This window comes from Choloepus didactylus, chromosome 2 (genome assembly GCF_015220235.1).
Source record: "Choloepus didactylus isolate mChoDid1 chromosome 2, mChoDid1.pri, whole genome shotgun sequence".
Taxonomy (NCBI): domain Eukaryota; kingdom Metazoa; phylum Chordata; class Mammalia; order Pilosa; family Megalonychidae; genus Choloepus; species Choloepus didactylus.
In genome coordinates this window covers 144,886,802-144,906,525 of record NC_051308.1, presented here as the reverse complement: position 1 = coordinate 144,906,525, position 19,724 = coordinate 144,886,802, and the positions used below count along the sequence as shown (strand labels likewise).

The window sequence follows — 19,724 nt, the reverse complement described above, 5'->3', positions numbered from 1 at the left end:
AATCTTTATCCTTTTACCTTTAATGTAGATGTTTTATCTATGGTGTGCTTGGTTTGCTACTTCCTTGGACTCCTCTACTGCCATCTTTAGCAGAGGAGAACAGAGACCCCGCATTCTTGTCTTTAGGAAACTTGCAACAGTTTTATTTTAAGGGTCAGCTCAGAACAATATTGTGATAGGAGGCGTTGTTGTTGACCGTAATTGTTAGCAAGACTTTGGAGTATGATGGAAATTGCCCATGCTCGAAGTCTCAAAGGAGAAAATGAACTGTCACAATTTAGTTTGTTTTTCTTTCCTCCACTAACTTCATATATTAGTTGAAGCCCTATCAAAAGATCACAGCCTATCAAAAGGAGGAGCAAAATGCAGTCTTCCGAATGTTGCAAGACAGAAATGGAGTACTAAAAAAAATCATATTACATTCTTGCAGTCTCATCCCAAAGCCTTACTTAAGCCCTCCCTCTATCTTTTTACTCAAAACCTGCTCTTCTAAAACAGAGGAAATAAGCGTCTTTGAGTTTCTTGTCTAAAGACATACACTGGAATGAAAGTTTCTTATCTTCCACTCGGGTTCTAATACCTTCAAGAAAAAATGCAGACTTAATTTTTACACTAATTGTTAAATACTAACGTACATGTATGTTTACATGCACTCACAAGTGGGTATATGTGTGTGCATATATATTTAGTGTTTTATCTTTGACCAAACACCTAGGTTCTTTGGAGACAGATACCATAGAAGGACGGGAAAGATGAATAAACCAACACTATTAATAGGCAGGCAGATCTCATTTCCAATAGAAACGCATGAAAGAAAATTACCAGTAAGAGAGGAGGTCTTGACCCATATGTTGATTAATGCAAATCTGCAAAAACTGCCAGCACATATAAACTTTCATTCATCACTGGTAGTGTAATAAAGAAGGCACGGGCTTAGAAATCGGAGCACACAGAAGGCTGTTGGTGCTTGCATTACACAGCATATGGAAAAGCACTATATAAATTCTGTAAATAAATAACCACACAAATACATAAATCAAAATGGCTCACTACTACAGACTGTTTACCAGTGACAAAATGACTCTACTTCTTTTATGGCACAGCAGTTTATAGTGCGTATTAGAAGAAGTGTAAATATGGCTATAATGAATGACAATGTCAGTGTCTATAAATGTTCTAGATCAGTTAATGAAAGGCTAAAACCCTCAAAGGGACAGTCAGCCTGGCATGTTCCCAGTCCCGATCGAGCCAACCAATTTATAGGTGTCATCTGTCATCAAAAAATAATTTTAGCAGAGAATTCACTTTAATTAATTAAAGAGGTACCATATTAATTAATGGTACCGTATTAATTAATAAAAGAGAGCGACTATACAAACCTCCCAGAACCATTAAGGATCTGGTCCAAATTTTCATTCGGCAGGCTGTTTGCTGAATTGTGTGCATCTGTGGGCAAAGGAAAAATGTTACAGCTCTGGGTAGATAACAGTGCATCTAATGGCTTTCCCGTAAATTGGATTAACTTCATGGGATAAAGTGGACCAGAACCTGCCAGGTAATAAGCCTGTTTCTAACAGTATCTTAACCCTTTCAGACAATAGTAATTGTGTGATTTCTCCAGGCCATTTACTGGTAACCTAAGATCATGAAAAAGTGAAAAACGCCTTCTCCAAATATCCATATCATGGCAAAATTCAGAAAACTCACTTAGCAAAATGCTCTGGCAGAGAGGGCATTGCCTGAAAGCCAAATGGGCTGAGCTTCCTTTACAAATATGTTATCAATTAAGCATGTCAATTTAAGTATGTGATTTAAGTTATCTGCTTTGTATTTTAATTTACTTTTTAAAATTTTTAAGCAAATAGAAACAATGTTCTACTCTGTTCAGAGAATTGAGAGGCTAAAATGAGACCTGTGTCAAAGGGCTAAAATGGTAAAATATGGAAATATGCCATAAATCTGTAAGTTTTATTGCAGGAATGCTTTATTTTGGTCAGAATTGATTATCCAGTATCCTTTTTTAAAAAATTTAACACACAGATCTTCAAATTGCGTGGAAAATCTTTTTTTAGATTGCTACACATAATGAATGTTAGCTTAGGCATTCAAATGGTTACCACTATGAGTCTGATTTTCAGTCTAGCCCTTCATTTCTTTAAAATGTATTTGAGATTTTTATGTCTATGTATAATAGCAACAATAATTATATCTAACTTATTGTGTTCAGGTATATTATCTTCTCCATTTTATAAACGGTAAATTGAGACTCAGCAGGCCTAATAAACTGATCCAAGTTCACACACTGAGTAAGTGGCAGACTCAGGTTGAATTTCCTTTCTAGGATTAATAACTATTTTCATATTATTACGGGGTTTTGAGGGGCTCAAGTGAAGATGGGAAACATGCATTTTGGGCCTGTAGTGGGTGGATGGAGCACACGGTTTGACACTGACTTTGTCCTCTACAGTGAGCAGCCTTGGGCAAATGACATGGCTCTTTGAGCCTCAGCTTTTCCTCTACCTGATCCAATTACTGGGTGGGTAAATGAGATCGAGTGTGTGAAGTGCCTGGTTATTAGGAGGTAATGGATAAGTTTTTTTTTCTTCTTCTTATCAATGACAACTTGAAGATCCTGTCAATGTTATGTTCACATCTGATTTTCACATTTTTTTTCCTTTGGTAATAGAGTTTTAAAACAATGCTCAAATAATTTGTAATGCATTTTAAAAATGTGTGATTTATACAAACATTCTTAGTATCCACCGGATGTATTTTTTCCCTTAATATACAAAGTCAACAAGAATTTTAAAGTGATTGCAGTGACAAAGCTTTTACATGAGTTTTCAGTATAAGATTGCTCTTGGTCTCATAAAACAGAATTAGATAACGTCCTATCTACGTGTGTTTTTATTATTGAAATTCTCTATTTGTTCTAACATATAACCTGATTAAAAAATGTGTAGTATAAACATTTGTTTTTTAAAAATGAACACATCTTAAAGATGTTGTTTAACTCATTATTAATAAGGGAACCCAGTAAGATGTTATCAGTTCTGGTATAAATATTTCAATCTTAAAATAATGCTATATAAGAGAAGTGACCTGGGGATGTCTGTACTCAAAACCTTTCTTTGTTTCCTAAAGTATTTCACTACAGGGTGTTTTAAATAAGAACAAAAATCACAACATAGTTATGTAAGATCTTAATATTAGGGGAAACTGGGTGAAGGATATATAGGTACTCTTTGCATTAGCTTTGCAACTCTTCTGTTAATCTAAAATTACTGTGAAAGAAAGTTAAAAAGAGAACAAATCATTGAATACTTACTCAATATGAGTCTCTTAGATCAAGCTGTGTTTGCTTATTGTATACTCACAAGAACTTCAGGATGTAGAAACTACTTAAATACCAATTTTATAGATTAGGAAGTTGAAATTTGGTTGTGTGAGGTCACAAGCAATTAAGTAATAATGTATCAAACTCCAAAGACTGCTCATCCTCCAGGCAATAAGCAATTTTGCCTTAAAGAGTTTAATAAGCATGGGAGATAAAGAAATCTTCATATTGGGAAGAAACAGAAAGATTTCATGAAGGAGGTTCCAAAGGCTTAATATTTGCAAAGTACTTGGAACAATGCTTGACAAATAGTCTGTATTCAATAGGTGTTATTTATTATCATTATTGTTGTTATTATTTTACATGGGTATGAGTGCAGCACTGAGAAGATATGGAGCATGCTTGGGCAACAATGGATAGTCCAACTTTGGTTAGAGCCCTGGGGTGTGTAAGGGACATAGAGTTAAAACAGTAGCGGGAAGTCATAATAGGAGGGTCTTGACTTCCATGTGACAGAGATAGTATTTAATTTGTTTACAAATGGCAGAATCTTGAGGGCTTTTATTATGATGAAGGAACACTATGGGGCATTCATGTTGACAAGTAATTTATGATATTGTTGTCCAAGTGGGGGTGGGTAGAAGGTGGAGTCTGAAAGACAAGTTAGGAGGATAGGCAAGGCCTGGATTATATTCGGTGGAAGAATGAACAATTGTACATTTCCATTTGTACAAAGGAAAACTGGAGAAAGACTTGAGTAATGATTTGGGGGGGGGCAGTATAATCATTAGACAAGATAATTGACAGATATAAGCAGGGAGGATAAAGAGTAAGGAAAATAATTATTTTGATTTTGGAACTGTTGGGTTTGAAATATCTTAATATAGCAAGTGGTCAGATACTTGGACAGAAATCCAAGTTGGAGGTATGGATGTTGGTATCTTCTGTAGAAAAGGGATAATAGCAACCATCAGAGTGACAGAGGGAAGAAATCTTAAGGTATACTTTGGAGATTGCTTCTAGTCCACAGTTCCTGTAGAATTTAGGTCTCACCTTTTACTACTCTACCTCAATTTACCCATTTAGTCATCTGAATAAATCAGACTCTTTACAGCCTCAGGGCCTTTTCACTTCCTAGTCCCACTTCTGGAACATACTCTTGCTATCCTTCCTATCCATAGTACTCTGATTACCCCATGAAGAATAAATGTTCCCCTCATTTCTACCTTAGCCCTTTGTTGTTTCTGCAATTACCATAATTTATTTATTTGCTTGCTTTGTATATCCTCTACTAAGTTGCAAACTCAGTAAGGCAGTAACTATGCCTATCTTGTTCAATAGTTGAATCACCAGCAACTAGCAAGTGCTTGGCATGGGGTAGGTACTTAGTAAATATTTTTGAATGAATGAATGAACAAAAGGCTGATTCTGATACTTGAAGGATTCCAATATGATCCAACCCTGTCTCTCTCAGCCTTACATACCACCGCATGTACCCTTTGTCCAAGCTAATTCCAAGCTATCATAGTTTTCTGACATCTAGGACTTCATACCTCTCTGCTTCCCTTCCTGATTTCATTGCTTGAGATGTCCCTCTCTTATTACCTACTTAGGAAAGTCTTTTATGAGCTCAAATCTTGGCTTAATTATCATCTTGTCAAAAGAGTATGCTGTAAAGCTGTAAATGTCTCTTGAACATTGCTTTGCAAGCACTAACCACATGTACTAGAATTCCCCTGTAGATTGCAAGCTCTTCCAAGTAAGGGAACATGCATCATTTGCATTCATCTCCTCAGCCCTTAGTCCACTGCTTTGTATATGGTAGTCATTTGATAAATATTGGTTAAATGAATGAATGCCTGGCTGACCGAAAGGGGAACAGCAGGATGGTATATTGGAACCAAAGACACTTAAAAACCTACCTATTAGCTTTGTGATCTTGACAAAGTTACTTAGACTTTTGTCCTCATTTGTAAAATGGGAGAAACCAATAGTACCTACCTTGATCACTGCAGTATTCAAATGAGATACAATATGTAGAACATTTAGTACAGTTTCTTAGACAGAGAAAACACTCACTAAATGATATCCTTCATCACTCTTAGGTTAGGTCCTATGTTCAAACATATCTGGAGATGAGTAGCTATGAGAATGTGTGTTAGTTTCAATGTGATTTTCATTCTTCCTTTATTCTGAATCTCTTTGCAAACCAAAATGTAAAACTGAATTATGTTTTCTATAAACAGCTTGGATAAGAAAAGCTTCTCAATGCAAAGCAGAAAGTGAACACAACAGAAATAAATTTGTGTGAGAAGCAAACTATGTAAAATCACGGGTTGCTATGGCCTAACTCAAAGGCCTGGGTACTCTTCAGTTACCCAAAGTAGTTCCAGAAAAGAGCTAAAGCACTGTGTCCATTCCTTCTTGTGTTTTCTGTGAGTTTTTATCAGAAGAGACTGCAAAGGTCATAAACTGCTTTCTTCTTTCATCTCTACTAAGTGAATTTCTGCTCAGTGGTCAGTGTCTTTAAGAGGTCTAAGGCATAGAGGCACAGGATGTCTTTTCATAATATTCCCAAAGGGCTGAATTGCCAAAGCAACAACAACAACAACAAAAAAACACTCATCAGACTGGGGAAAGGGTAATGATTATGAGGGCATCCACATAACACTGGTAAATTTCTTTTTTGGACAATGTGAACTTGCTGATAAGCTGTTACCAACTCCAAAAGTTCTAATGCCCCTACTGTGACAAGAGGGAAAAGGGACAAGTATCTAAGAATTTATATTAAGTGACATAAATGCTTCTTCAAGGAAGGCATGCTACCATTTCCCGTTTCTCTCTGCCCATGGGCCACTGCAAGAATCCCTGACCTATACCCAGTGAAGGACAGATTTTGGCAGAGAAGAATCAAATTCAGTGCAGAAATATGGGTAAGAGGGACAAGAAGTGAAACATTTAAATAACTATACTGCCATCATCCTCATTAGATTTTAACTGGCATTATTTATAATTTGGATGGAATTCCTGTAGAACTAACTGAAGACTGCTCCACCTCAAAATCTAAGTGGTTGACATAAGATTGTATTTGAAAAAGAGGCAGCAAAAGACCATGTTGTTTAAAATGCTTTATGAAATTTTATTTGATATTATTCAATAATACAGATTTTCGTGGTAAATGTGCATTTCTGAAAGTACATAATCAAACATTTTATTTTTCTAAGTCTTGCATTTGTCCAGAAATTTGACGTAAATTATCACCTATAGATTTACTACTTAGCGATTCATATTAAAATATGTCATGAAGAGAGAAATGCATTTATATGACACTGTTTACTGATTATGAAAATAGATACAAAAATATTACTTAGCAATAACAGAAAAAATATTTTTTATCCCATTACTTTTGAAATTAAGCATAACTACCAAGTAAAGAATAATCAAACTCGTTTGTTCATTTAATATATATTACTGATACTATATTTTCCATTTTGAATAATTAAGCACACAATCCACTGTATAATTTGGGTTTTACTGCTAGAATCATGAAGGTTACTATTAAAAGCAAACAAAGCTGACCTGTGCACATCGGAAGAGTGGTTTTATCCAGATCTCCATCCTAACATCTTATTTTGTTAGGAACATAGATTAAATATTTAAAGTAGAATGTCATGTTGATTCATTGGCAAAGAGTTTGGACACTTGTCTCAGGCATGAGTGGTGAATAGCACAGGATGGCATGAATGGTTATTAAATACTCTCACTTTAAGCATCTAGCTGAAAAAAAGAAATATCAGTTAAGGGTCCTTAATAAAGTTTTATAAATCTTCTTTTATGCTTTCTTTTCCTGCCATTGTAAAAATTATTTAATTTTCTTCATTAATGCTTTATGGAGGTAATTACATTTTCTTAGAAATAGTGTTAAAATTAAATGTAATTTTTAATTATAAAATGTTTTCTTGGAAACATTTTCTTGTATGGTATTGTGTACTTTGTTCCTAAATACTTAATTTCACTTGCAATTAGAAGGCAAAGACAGAACACAGCATAGGGCAATTTGAAAACTGTCTCATTATTTGCCACAAAAAGTTAGTATTTTTCACAATGGACATCTAATGGTGGCCACGGAATTAATTGCCTCACAATTATTTAACAACTATCTTTAAATAGAATTACTATAGTTTATGATCGTTATTAGGGTTGGCAATGGCATCATATAATTTTATTTAGAAATTTATTTTAAAATTGTATATATGTTTTTTTTATTTATAAAGAACTAAAAATAATGATTATGATTAGAAAAGATCAGCTTATGTAGGTGACATCAAAGTTCATAGTGGCTGTTTCAAAAATCACCTTAACACACTGGATTCAGGGTTAAAGGTAAGCCTCTTTTTGGTTCATAAGGTGTTGTCCTGGTAACCATTTTGATGCAGTCGATAATAGGGCAGACACTGAGACACAGAGTACAGCCTGTGCAAGCATCAGTAATGGTGGGCAGGTGGGTTTCTGGGTCAAACTGTATAGCCTGCAAACAGAAATAAAGAGTATTTTAATGTCACTGCTCACAAAGGTCAAGAATGTCCCCATTTTAGCATCAAGTTTCTCTCCTGCAGTAGAGCTGCACTTTGAGACGACTACAACCAGCGCTGCGGTGCAACTATAGCAACAGTTGAGCTGCCAGAGAAGGAGGAGGGCGGGGAGAAAAGAAATCCTTTTAAATTAGAAACACAATGTTTAAAATCCCTTAGAGGTATTTTTGTTCATTGTGAGAGGAAAATATTTCATAACATAGTAATTCTAGAATTTTCTTTGTTCCGAGCAGAGCTCAGGTCTTTCTAGCCTTGTGAGGATGGGTTGTTTTCCACCTGAGGGTGGCAAGGGTGCTATCACATCTCCTTTTCTTCCTCCTCTTCCTCCTTTCACTCCTTGTTCTTGATAGTGGAAAAGTGTCACTGCCAGTGGGACTATGTATGCACTTGTTTGGATTTCAAATAATGCACATTGGTTTTAGAAGAAAGCAGTAAAAAGAATTTGCTTAAGAGCAAGCTTTGAGTTTTGAGGATTTCCAAGCCAATTCTGGGCATTATGCTGTGAAGTAGAAAAATCGCTAACAGGCGAGCCAGGACATCTGGCTTCCAGTCCCAGCCCTGACACTACTCAGCTGTGAGAACCAGGGCAAGAATTTCGAAAATTCTGTAATTTCTTTTTTTTTTTTTTTTGACATGATGCAAACTATATTAAACAATAAAAGTACCCAGTGTGAGTTTTAGGATTGAGATTTTTATTTAAAGAATGATTGTTTGCCTGTTAGACAGAAGCATTTCAATAGTGGGAGCAATATGCAAGTCCTCAGTGGCAGCTACAGGATTTCTATCGAGGAGAACAGCTCTGTCTAGGGCAGGCAGTGGGGGAAGAGAGGTCTTAGGGCACTTGTCTGGCAGTTTAAACTTTTTCAAGAAGAAGTTTAACTCTGTGAACAGTTGATTGTATACCATGGATGATTGTATGGTATGTGACTATATTTCAATAAAACTGAATTCAAAAAAAAAAAAAAGAAAAAAAAGAACAAGTACACTGATTTTACCCAGATGGGGCACTAATTTTGAGTGACTAAGTGGGGGTTAAGGGAAATTATGAGGGACTTAATGTCTTCCCTCCCCTCCCAAAGAGCCACTCCTTGAAGCCAGATCTGCAAATCTTACATTTTCAAATGACTGTTTTCTTGTATCGTATATTGTGTTATAATCCAATTCAAAATAAAAATATTTTCAGTTAACCACCCCCAGTGAAGTTACCTGTAAGTAAATTTTTTTTTCCTTTTACATACATAAAGAGAAAATGATATTATCAGAACACATCATGTTAGACTGCCTAATCTAACAGAAAAAATAAAAAAAGTCTCATCTTTAAGGAAACAACCATATTACATTCGAACAAAAAATGTAGCCTGTAACAAACTATAAGAAAATTTGTCCATGTAAACATGGTTATCACGTTTAGGAAAACAATATTTCAGATTGCTGTTTGGACAGGTAAAACCTATTTCTCTTCATTATATACCCATTTATAAAGAGAAATCCTATGAAGTAATTAGTGGAATTAAAAAATGCTTAAATACTAAGTGCTTAAATTTTAAAATAATGCTTAGAAATATTATGCTTTGAAAATTTGCAAACACAAAATTTTGCCTTCAGTTGAACACTTTGATTTTCTATTTTCTATCTTTTTTGAGACAGAAGAGTCAAAAAGGACTTTCTAAATCATTTGACTGCATAATTATTATTTTTTTCATTAACAAATCATTTTTACTAACATTGTACCAAGGCTAAAATTCCAAACTGGGTGTCATAACTTCCAAGAGTCAAGATATTAGAACCCTGATGCTATGATTTTAGTTGTAAGACTTTGACTTATTTGATTGTTAAGTAGAGGAAAAATGAAACTAAAGTGAATATAATATGATTATCATTTTCAAAATAACTGATAGAGATACATTTCTAAAGAAAAGGTATTTGATATAGAACTAATGCCAAAGTGTGTTTTTAAGTTAAAATATGTCTGTCATCTCTCTATTAGGTGTCATGAAAATATGCAGAATCCCATCATGAGCAACATGGGGCCTGCTTCTCTCCATCACCCGTTCCCCAGGTGAAGAAAGTGAATAAAGTTCAAATTTTTAGATGGGGCATTTTGTTTATCCATAAAATTCCACTGATCATTTCCTAATGCAATCTTACTTTATTACATTTATTTATATGTCAAAAGTTTAAGTAATGAAGATAATATTATTCTGTAAATTTGAGAACTTTAAATGTGAACTACTATTTTGCTTTCTCCAATCTCCATAACTAAAATAAGTTCTCTTACTATCACAACAAACCAGGCCTTTGAGGAAAATTTACTTTTTAAAAAGTAATCATTGTTATCATTTTTCACTCATTTCTGAACTTCATCCTGTTCAGGATCATAATCATGTCAAACTGTATTAAATACCACAGGTTATAAATACATAGGTACTAATTGAAGAAGTAGAAAATTTATTTAATGCTTTGACAAAGAGATATTCATAGAATGTGTTTTCAAGAGTATAGATAACCCTGAGGAGAATTGAGTCCCTGCTTTTTCTTTCTTTCTTTCTTTCTTTCTTTTTTTCTTTCTTTCTTTCTTTCTTTCTTTCTTTCTTTCTTTCTTTCTTTCTTTCTTTCTTTCTTTCTTTCTTTCTTTCTTTCTTTCTTTCTCTTTTTTTTTTTTTCTCTCTTTCTGAGGGTTGAGGGGGGTGGGAAGAATCTGTCTCATTTCATATGGCAAAATTAAACCTCTTTGATTTTTCTAGTTCTAAAGGGTTTCCTAGGATCAACCTGCATGATTGGTTGATGGGAGAGTAATATCCTACCTTTACTATAGTAGAAGCTCAACAAATATTGAATGGAAGACAGTTTTCTTTCACAGAAAGAATCAAGTCCTTTCAGGGTATTTTTCCTTCCCTCTGTATTAAAACATAATGCTTTCTTAATGTCCATAATCGTGTGCATTTCTCCTTTAGGTTGGATTTCTCCTCCTAATTTTATAGGTAATGCAATGAAATTAAAATAATCCTGCGTATTGAATAGTGCCATAGTTAGCATCTTAAGCAATGGTTTTCCTTAAAAAAAAAAAGAAAAAAAAATACTATGCTAGGAGACTGAGAGAACAGAAAGCTATGTCACAGCTGAAGATCAATTATTTGGCACATCTGTTTTGAATCACACACTTAGCAACAGAAGATGCTTTCTGCCACAAAAAACAGAAACCTGCCTCATAGAGTCTTTGTGCTAATTACAGCAGGATTCCTACCTGGTAACCAGAGTCATTACACGTCATGTAGCATTTACCACAGTTGATACACATTTCTTCATCGATCAAAGCCACAACTTGCTCTATATTGGTAAGTTCACCATATGTTCCAATGTACTGCAGTGCTTTTCCAATTACATCCTGAAAGACAGAAACTGAATTACTTAGAATGTTCCTTTTTAAAAACATTACAATGTAATAAATATCAGTCCAAATTTATCCATTATAACATCATAGCATTACATTATAAAATGTTGCATTATGTTGACTCAGGAGGCTTTGGAATGTTGTAGTTCTCATAGATACATTTTTCTTGATCTTTATAACTAAATATTCCTGTCCTCTGAAGGATGAGCAATATACTTACCTGGCTTGGAAACACAAAACCTAATTAACTGCATTTAGTATATTTTCTACTGGATAATCTAAAACAGTGTTTCTGTGGAACAGAAGAAATGACATTTTTTCAGTTGCCATGGCTTACTTTACCTCAATTTTGGACCCTCAAGGATTCAAAAATAGTGAAATGAGACAAAAGGTAATTCACTAATACTAGAAAACTTTAGATTGCTAGGAATGAGGGGAATGCATAAAAGTATGAATGCCGTGTATTTATATCACTGTATTTGGATTCTAGATTTAATTCAGAGAGTACTAAAGTAGAACACCTACCTGTGATGTATTGAAGAATATATTTCATTATTAAAACATTCTAATTTATGTTAATTAATCAGGTTGATCTAGTAGTTAAATCAGAAGCTCTTTTAATTTTAAAGAACTAGAATTTTCTTCATTCACTACTGAAGATTTTTCATGTGGTTACACATTGCTTTGTTCTTCATATTAATTGGAAGTGTGTTTAATATGTGAAGCACAGATGATGTTTCATCAACAGCAAGAAACACTTTGTTTCATAAAACAAAACAGAGGAATGTAACAATGTTTGCCAAATTAGTATGCTGTCAAGATTTTCTGCTTTTGTTTTTAACTTTTAAAAAGAGAATCTTTTGTGTGGATTCAAGGTCCATGTTCAGGGAAGTTTGATGCTTATTTAATGGCATCTTTCCATAATCTCTTTGGTATTTTACTTTTTGCTCTCCTTATTATGACCTTGGTTATCTTTCTTTAATTTTTTTCTATTTGGGCTCTAAATGACAATGTGCTTATGACCATGAACTTTCAAACAGAAAAGTGCTTTACATTATTGTATATAGTGTATATAGTGTATTTGTACATCTCTGAAGGGGTAAGATGATAGAAAACTTTTTATAATACTGTTTTTACTATTTTGTTTTTAATGGGTATAATTTCAAGTGTACTGCATTCTGTAGGTAGGCACTTGATGTCCAAGTAAATATCACCATCTTGAATTGATCTCACAAACTCAAGATCTACATTTATCAGCTGCATGATGGGCACTAGAAATAGATACCTTAAATTTACTACTCATTAATCTTATCAACACAAAACTAGCTCTTCTTTCTGATTTCCTTAGTTTTATGAATAATCACTGGGGCCTGAAATTTTAGAGTCATGTTATATTCTTAATTCTCTCTGTTGCAATATCCCATCTTTGTCAGATCTTCCGATTCTGGGTCTGCAATATCTTTTGAATCCTCTTTCCAAGTGCAGTGATTTGTAGCTATGTATTCTAGAAAAACATGTTTTTAAACTTAATCCATTCCTGTGGGTGTGAACCCATTGTAAGTAGGACCCTTTGATGAGGTTACTTCAGCTAACATGGGGCAGGACTGAATCAGGATGGGTCTTAATCCTATTACTGGAGTCCTTTATAAGAAGAATGAAATTCAGACCATAAAGAGAAAGGCACAGAGGGAGCAGCCAGAAGTTGGGAGTCAATGACACCCAGAAGAGAAAGAAGACACTGCCTTGTGCATCACCATATGACAGAAAAGCCAAGACCAAGGATTGCTAGCAGCAAGCCCCAGAATGCCAGTGTTTGGGGAGAAAGCATCATCTCAATGTATACCTTGATTTTGGACTTCGAGACTCAAAACCATAAGCCAATAATTTCCTATTTTTAAACCAACTCTTGCAAGGTACTTGCTTTAGCAGCCAGCAAACTAAAATACCAGGTCTACCATCAACTTTAGCCATTATTAATAGATTTCCCATTAACTTTTTCATACACATGCAAAAGCCTACTTAATATGTACTGTGCCAGTTTGGATGCATTATGTCCCCCAAAATGCCATGTTTTTTAATGCAATCTTATTGGGGCAGACATATTAGTGTTGATTAAGTTGGAACCTATTGATTGAGTGTTTCCGTGGAGATGTGACTCAGTCAACTTTGGGCAAGACTCTGATTGGATAATTTCCATGGAGGTGTTACCCCACCCATTTGGGGTGGGTCTGAATTAAATGACTGGAGACATATAAATGAGCTGACAGAGGGAACTTGGAGCAGCTCAGAGTGATATTTTGGAGAGCAATTGACAGCGACATCTTGAAGAGGAGCTGCAGCTAAGAGAGGACAAAATGCACCAAGAGCAACATTTTGGAGAATACCATTTGAAACACAACCTGGGAGCAAGCGGACTCCAGCCACATGCCTTCCAAGCTAACAGAGGTTTCCCAGACACCATTGGCCATCTTCCAGTGAAGGTGCCCTATTGTTGAGGCCTTACCTTGGATACTTTATGGCCTTAAGACTGTAACTTTGTAACCAAATAAACCCCCTTTATAAAAGCCAATCCATTTCTGGTATTTTGCATAACAGCAGCATTAGCAAACCAGAACATGTCCCATTCTAATATCATTATTCCTTTCCCACTCTACTCTATAAAATATTGAGATCTCAATTTAGATACTAAGGCACAGACTAAATTTCCCACTACCTTACCCAAAAATCTATTGAATAAATACAGTCCCACCAGCCTGGCATTTAATAAGGCTTTCTACTAGTATGGTGTGGTGGTTTGGAAGCTGTATATACCCTGGAAAAGGTCATGTTCTTTTAATCCATTCCTGTGGGCATAGACCTTTGTGGGTGGGATCTTTTGGTTAAGTTATTTCTATTGAGTCAAGGTGGGTCTTAATCCCCTTACTGGATCCCTTTATAAGAGGGGACACAGAAAAGGCCCAGAAAGCTCAGAAAAGCACCAGAGAAGCTGAGAGACAAGGACACACCCATAAAAGCTGAGAGAGGAAGCCACTGAGGCCAACAGCTGAAAGCAACAAAACCTGGGAGAGAAGGAGCAGTAGATACTGGCTATGTGACTTCCCATGTGACAGAGGTGTCCCAAATGCCAGCAGCCTTTCTTTAAAGAAGATTTCATCCTGTTAATGCCTTAATTTAGACATTTTCACAGCCTTAGAACTGTAAATTTGTAAGGTAATAAATCCCCATTGTAAAAAGCCAACTCATTTCTGGTATATTGCATTTGAACAGTTTTAGCGAACTGAGATATATGGCTTTTTCAATCTTATTGCTCACTTCCAATCACAATGTGCTTCAGCTACACTGGACACATACTCTACACTGAACACACTTTCTGACTGACTCTTTTGGGATCCAGTTTTATGTTGAGTCTTCTGTCTGGAATACCCTTTTTTCCCATCTCTACTTTAAAAAAAAACAAAAAACTGTCCATTCTTCAAAGACATCTCAAATGTTATTACTTCATGATGAGTTTCTCAATCCTTTATACTTTCCTAACCAGATGTGAAGACGTGATCTCTTTCTCTGTCTCATTCCCTTGTCCTCTTCCCTTTCTAGTGCTCCTCTCCCTCTCTCCCCTCCCTTCTTCTTTCTTCCTTTTTTTATATGGCCTGTGGTATTCTGTTTATATCTTTTATTAACAAGTAATGACAACAGATAACTTTTGAGTTCTTACTATATATCAGGTCACTGCAATATTTTGTAAAATTTTATCATTTAAACTTCTCCCATTTTACAGATGATAAGGGGATTGAGAGACAAGGTACAATATAAGTAGGGATTCAGTGCTGCTGGACTTAAAATACCATGTTCACAAGCACTGTGTTTTGAGGACTCATTCATTGTTATTTCTCTTTTTTTCAAATTCTATTTCATGTTATAGATATTTTCTATTTGTTTGCTTTATATTGCAGTCTCTCAGTAGCTTTATTAATCTTTGTATCTCCAGTGTTCCTTGTTCCTATGGGTCAATATAATATAATGGGTGTTCAACTATTTGTTGAAATAAATATATTTTTTACATATCTAAGTACTTAACATGCAGCATGCAATATTAGGTACCCAATTATATGGGGAAATAGCTACTTGTAGATATATTGAGCATGAGTATAAATCCATGAGTATGAGATTTAGAAATGGATTTCAGCACTTCTTCAAATAAAAAATAATCATCATCAAAATTTCTGAATGCAATAATATTTTCTAATAATATTTTAAGATGGTAAACACATGTGGTCACTATCTGGTTCTAAAAGGCTATTTATGTATGTTAGAAAATCATTTTTTTTTAATTTAGTAAATAAATCAGTCAAAGCAATTGTTGCATTGAATCAAATCATGGCTTGACTGAAATCACTAGTCAATATTCAAAAGATGATTGATTGAACAGGAAATTCCCTAGACAGTCATTAAGCTTCAAAAGAAACAATATATATTCTAAGAGATTTTATTATAGGAAGCAGGTCCACATTTGAGTACATTAAAGGAGCCTTTTGCTCTAAATTGGAGATTTGCTGTTGTTTTTTATTAAAACATTATCATTTAACATGAAACTAAATTAAGCAAGGTGTTTGGAGCCTCTAGAAGTTATTAGCAACATGGTGTTAAAAAGCCACCCCTCATTAGTCATAGGTCTTCAAGAAAATTTTATTTGTTTTTATCTGGGATAGGATAAAAGAATGACAACTCTTTTTAATTATTTTGGTAAAGAGTATCAAAGAAAATGAATTATCATTCTATGTGGCTGAAAATGTGGGCATTTGTTTAAACTCCAAAGCCTCCAGATAGTACTGCCAACTTCTGAATACCCTTGAGTATATGTCCTGGAACCTGTAGTTAGCTGAGAGATGCATGTAATCAGTACAGTACATATGGCTAGTTCAGTCCTTCTTGGATAAGCATCTGCGGAGATTAGGAAGACTTAAATTCATTAGTCCAAGCAGGGTGTGGATATACAAAGGTTAGAAATCTACTGTAACCATCCCTGATTAGTAGAAATGTTTGTGAATGTGTGTGTGGATAAAGCTATGCTAAATCCCTTAAATTTTAGATGATAAATTTCATTTAAATAAAGGTGCTCATCAAAGTTACATTGTGAAGGACAACAGAATTTTGAAATCCCATATTTCTCATTTGATTTTTTTGTGTAGAACAATCAAAGTTTTTTTTTAAAAATAGACTTTCCAATATTTCTGACTGATACAAAAAGTATAAGGCCAAAGAGTAAGGAAATGGAGAACCTCAATTCCATTCCTGATGTGTATTAATTTATGGTCAATATGAATTTGTTAGTCTGGACCCATTTTTATAGCCAATTCTAGTATTTCTTATTTGTCATTATTATCTGGCATGTTAAGTTTTCTTTCCAGCTTCAAATCTTCCATATATTTGATTAGTATACTTTCTATAAATAAGTACCTTTCAAAGGGCAGGTCCAAGGACATCACACTAGGGGAAATCACTATAACAGCAGTCTAGGCTAACTAGGATCTAGTAATTTAAATTACTTGGATGTAGCTGTTTAATCACTTTCAAATCTGCTTATCTGTATCATTATCAGTGTCATGTGTTCTTATCCTTTTACATCATGTTTACTACTTACCTAATAAACCTATCAAATAAGAAATGAGCTAATCTGGTTTCCTCTCATTAAATTTATTCTGGATCTTTCTTGATAACCTCTTTTATAAGTGCTCCTAAATCAAAAATGTAATTATCTTTGTAGAATTTCACTGGGGTTAAGGCTTTCTGGTCTCTTTCTATCTTTTCTTTTCCCCACTTTCTCTACTACATCTACATTTTCCTTCTCTAGAGAAACTAGAGCAACATTTCTTTTCAGCATTGTGATACAGCAATCTCATACAAAAATATTTTTGAAAGTATATGCATGAAATTTCTTTTTGATATCCTACACAACACCTTCTGAGCTAGGAGGAAGGGAAGGGGGGTGTAGAGTTAGGAAAGGAGGTCTTGAGTTTAAATTCATTGGAACTCTGCTAACTGAGGACTCAGCTCCATTAGGCTGAAGTGGGAGGACAAAGACAACCCATGATCAAATATATGAAGTAGTAGATTGGTTGGAGGGAGTGACAAGAAGCAAGTAAACCAAGAGATAAGATAGGAGGAAAAGAGAATTGGTGAATTGAGGTGGGAGAGGGAGGGTGAGGTGGAGGAGGCATATTTGTTAAAGAGAGAGACAGGTAGGTGAGGTTTGTGTTTGACCAAGGTTGGTTCAATATAGATCTGTGGCCCTGGCCATTGCATTCTTTTTATTTGTGGGGTGGATTCAGGCATTATAGCAGCAAGTTATTGTGAGACACTTTAGATTTAAATTCCTTTAATGAAGCTAAGTGTGTTTTTACTATATCCTTACCTATATTAGCCTTCAACTTTCAAATACGTTTTCTCTACACTTTTAGTCTCTTTGGGTATAACAGAAATATAATAGGAGTTCAATAGTTCTTATCTGTAACTGTAATTTAATATACCATCTGCTATAAATGGTGGGTTTATTTTTCTCCTTTAAATTTTTAATAGACAAAATACATTTCCTTTTTTTTCTTAATATTTTCTCCAAATTCAGATCATTTAAGGCTTTGGCATTCCTGACCTATTCTTAAATCTTGGTGCTAGTCTTTTTGTTCATCTTTGGTAATGTGATATCTTTTCTCATATGACCATAAACACTCAGTTATCTAAATGCTTAATCCTTCTTCCTTGGGATACTTAGTTGTTACATCATCAAGTTTCTATTTGATGGCTTCTCATTCTTTTTTTTTAATTTTAAAATTTTTAAAATTTTGAATTTAATTTTATTTTTTAACAGTTTTTCTCACAAACCATACAATCCATCCAAAGTGTCTGCATCCATCCAAAGTCAATGGCTGCTGATATAATCACCAAGTTATGCATTCACCACTACAATCAACTTGAAAGCATTCTCATTGCTCCAAAAAATAAAAATATCATTTCTCATCATTTTTGATTCATCTTTATGCTAGAGTTTCTGACTAAGGGTCTCATCTATTGTTTTCTCCGAAATTCCTGAAATTAGATTTACTAAAGGTGGTATACTTACATATCTGAGCTCAGACTTCCTTTCTTTGGCCTAATGAACCCTAAGCTGAAATGGGATGCTAGTTTCCTTCAAGATTCTTTTAGCTGCCATTTTTCCCAAACAGATTTTTATAAGGAGCCAGAAATAAGCCAAGTGCAGCAAGTTTCCTCATTGCTTGTCTTTTGTGAGATAAATTTCTAACAAGGCAATTCAACACATTTTCAGACGCTTGCCTTTAGTGGAGTAGGATTTTCACCTGAAGGCTGTAAAGGCTTACATCACTCCTGTATCTTGCCCTTCCATATGAACCATCTGGTTATGAGGTCCCAGGATAACATTTCTGTTTTTCTGTCCCTTCACTCTCATACAGCAGCTTCTTCCACCCTCAGGTTTGTGGATTTCCATGCATATGTATATGCCTTTGATATATATTGCTCCTCCCCAGCTTTTCAATTACACTTATTTATTCCAAACAAGATATACCTTTCCATTGCCATATTCCACTCGGGAACCACATCTCAACAAATCCCCTAAAGACATAAGAGATTAAGTTTCTCAAATTCTGTTTATGTTTTTTAAGATTCAGTTTGATCATTTTTCATCTGCCAGTCATTAATATATAGACAATGAGAATATTAATGTTGACCCCAGCCCATTTCTCTTGTATCTCTTGAAAATTGTTAGGCAAGTCCTACTCTATTTTATTTCTGCACTATCCCTTTTATGCTCCATAGTATCTAATATGGTCTTACAGTTTTATCTGAGTACTTTTTTTCCTTCCTCTCACAATTCAACTGAAATAATAAACCACTTGATCAGGCTGACTGGTCTCCTGCCAACGCCGTCTTGCCAGTCTTACGAGATGCAGTCCATCTCTTACTAGAAACAGCAGGAAGAAGAAATGAAAACATCGCTAGTGCCCCTAAACCATTCATTTTCCTACTGAGAAATTCAAAGATGTTAGAGATACATTCCAGGCTTCATAAAGAGAATGAGAATTCATTCTCATATATATCAACAGAAGTGGAAGCATTCGGTGGACTTTATAAGTCTTGGCAGACTCTCTAGACTCTGTTATATGCTGCTTGGGAATAAAACATGTTTCTTACTTAGGCCAAATGTGCACACTGTCACTTCAGTTTTCCACAGTGACGAGACAAAACTGGTTTCTTTTCTCTAGCATAGGTGAGCCTGTGGAAGATGTCAGCAGCTTCTTCAGAAGGTCCCAGTTTGTCTTCTAAAAAGACACCCTCACACCTATTGAAGGGGGCCAGGTCCTTTTTTTCCTTCTATCTCATTTTTTCTCTTCAG

General features: G+C 34.8%; 1 protein-coding gene across 3 annotated transcripts in view; it reads right to left on the bottom strand.

Annotated features, from left to right (window-relative positions):
* Positions 1–6,452: 6,452 nt before the first annotated feature.
* Positions 6,453–19,724, bottom strand: part of DPYD (dihydropyrimidine dehydrogenase) — a 943,583-nt gene continuing 930,311 nt past the window's right edge. For 2 of the 3 annotated variants that reach the window (XM_037826568.1, XM_037826569.1), the window contains 2 exons: positions 11,174–11,314; positions 6,453–7,865 (listed from right to left, as the gene is read on the bottom strand). In XM_037826568.1, the coding sequence (XP_037682496.1) occupies positions 7,695–7,865; positions 11,174–11,314 (312 nt within the window). In that variant the 3' untranslated portion in view covers positions 6,453–7,694. The remainder of the gene's footprint in view (positions 7,866–11,173; positions 11,315–19,724) is intronic. The other variant, XM_037826567.1, reaches the window with a different exon arrangement.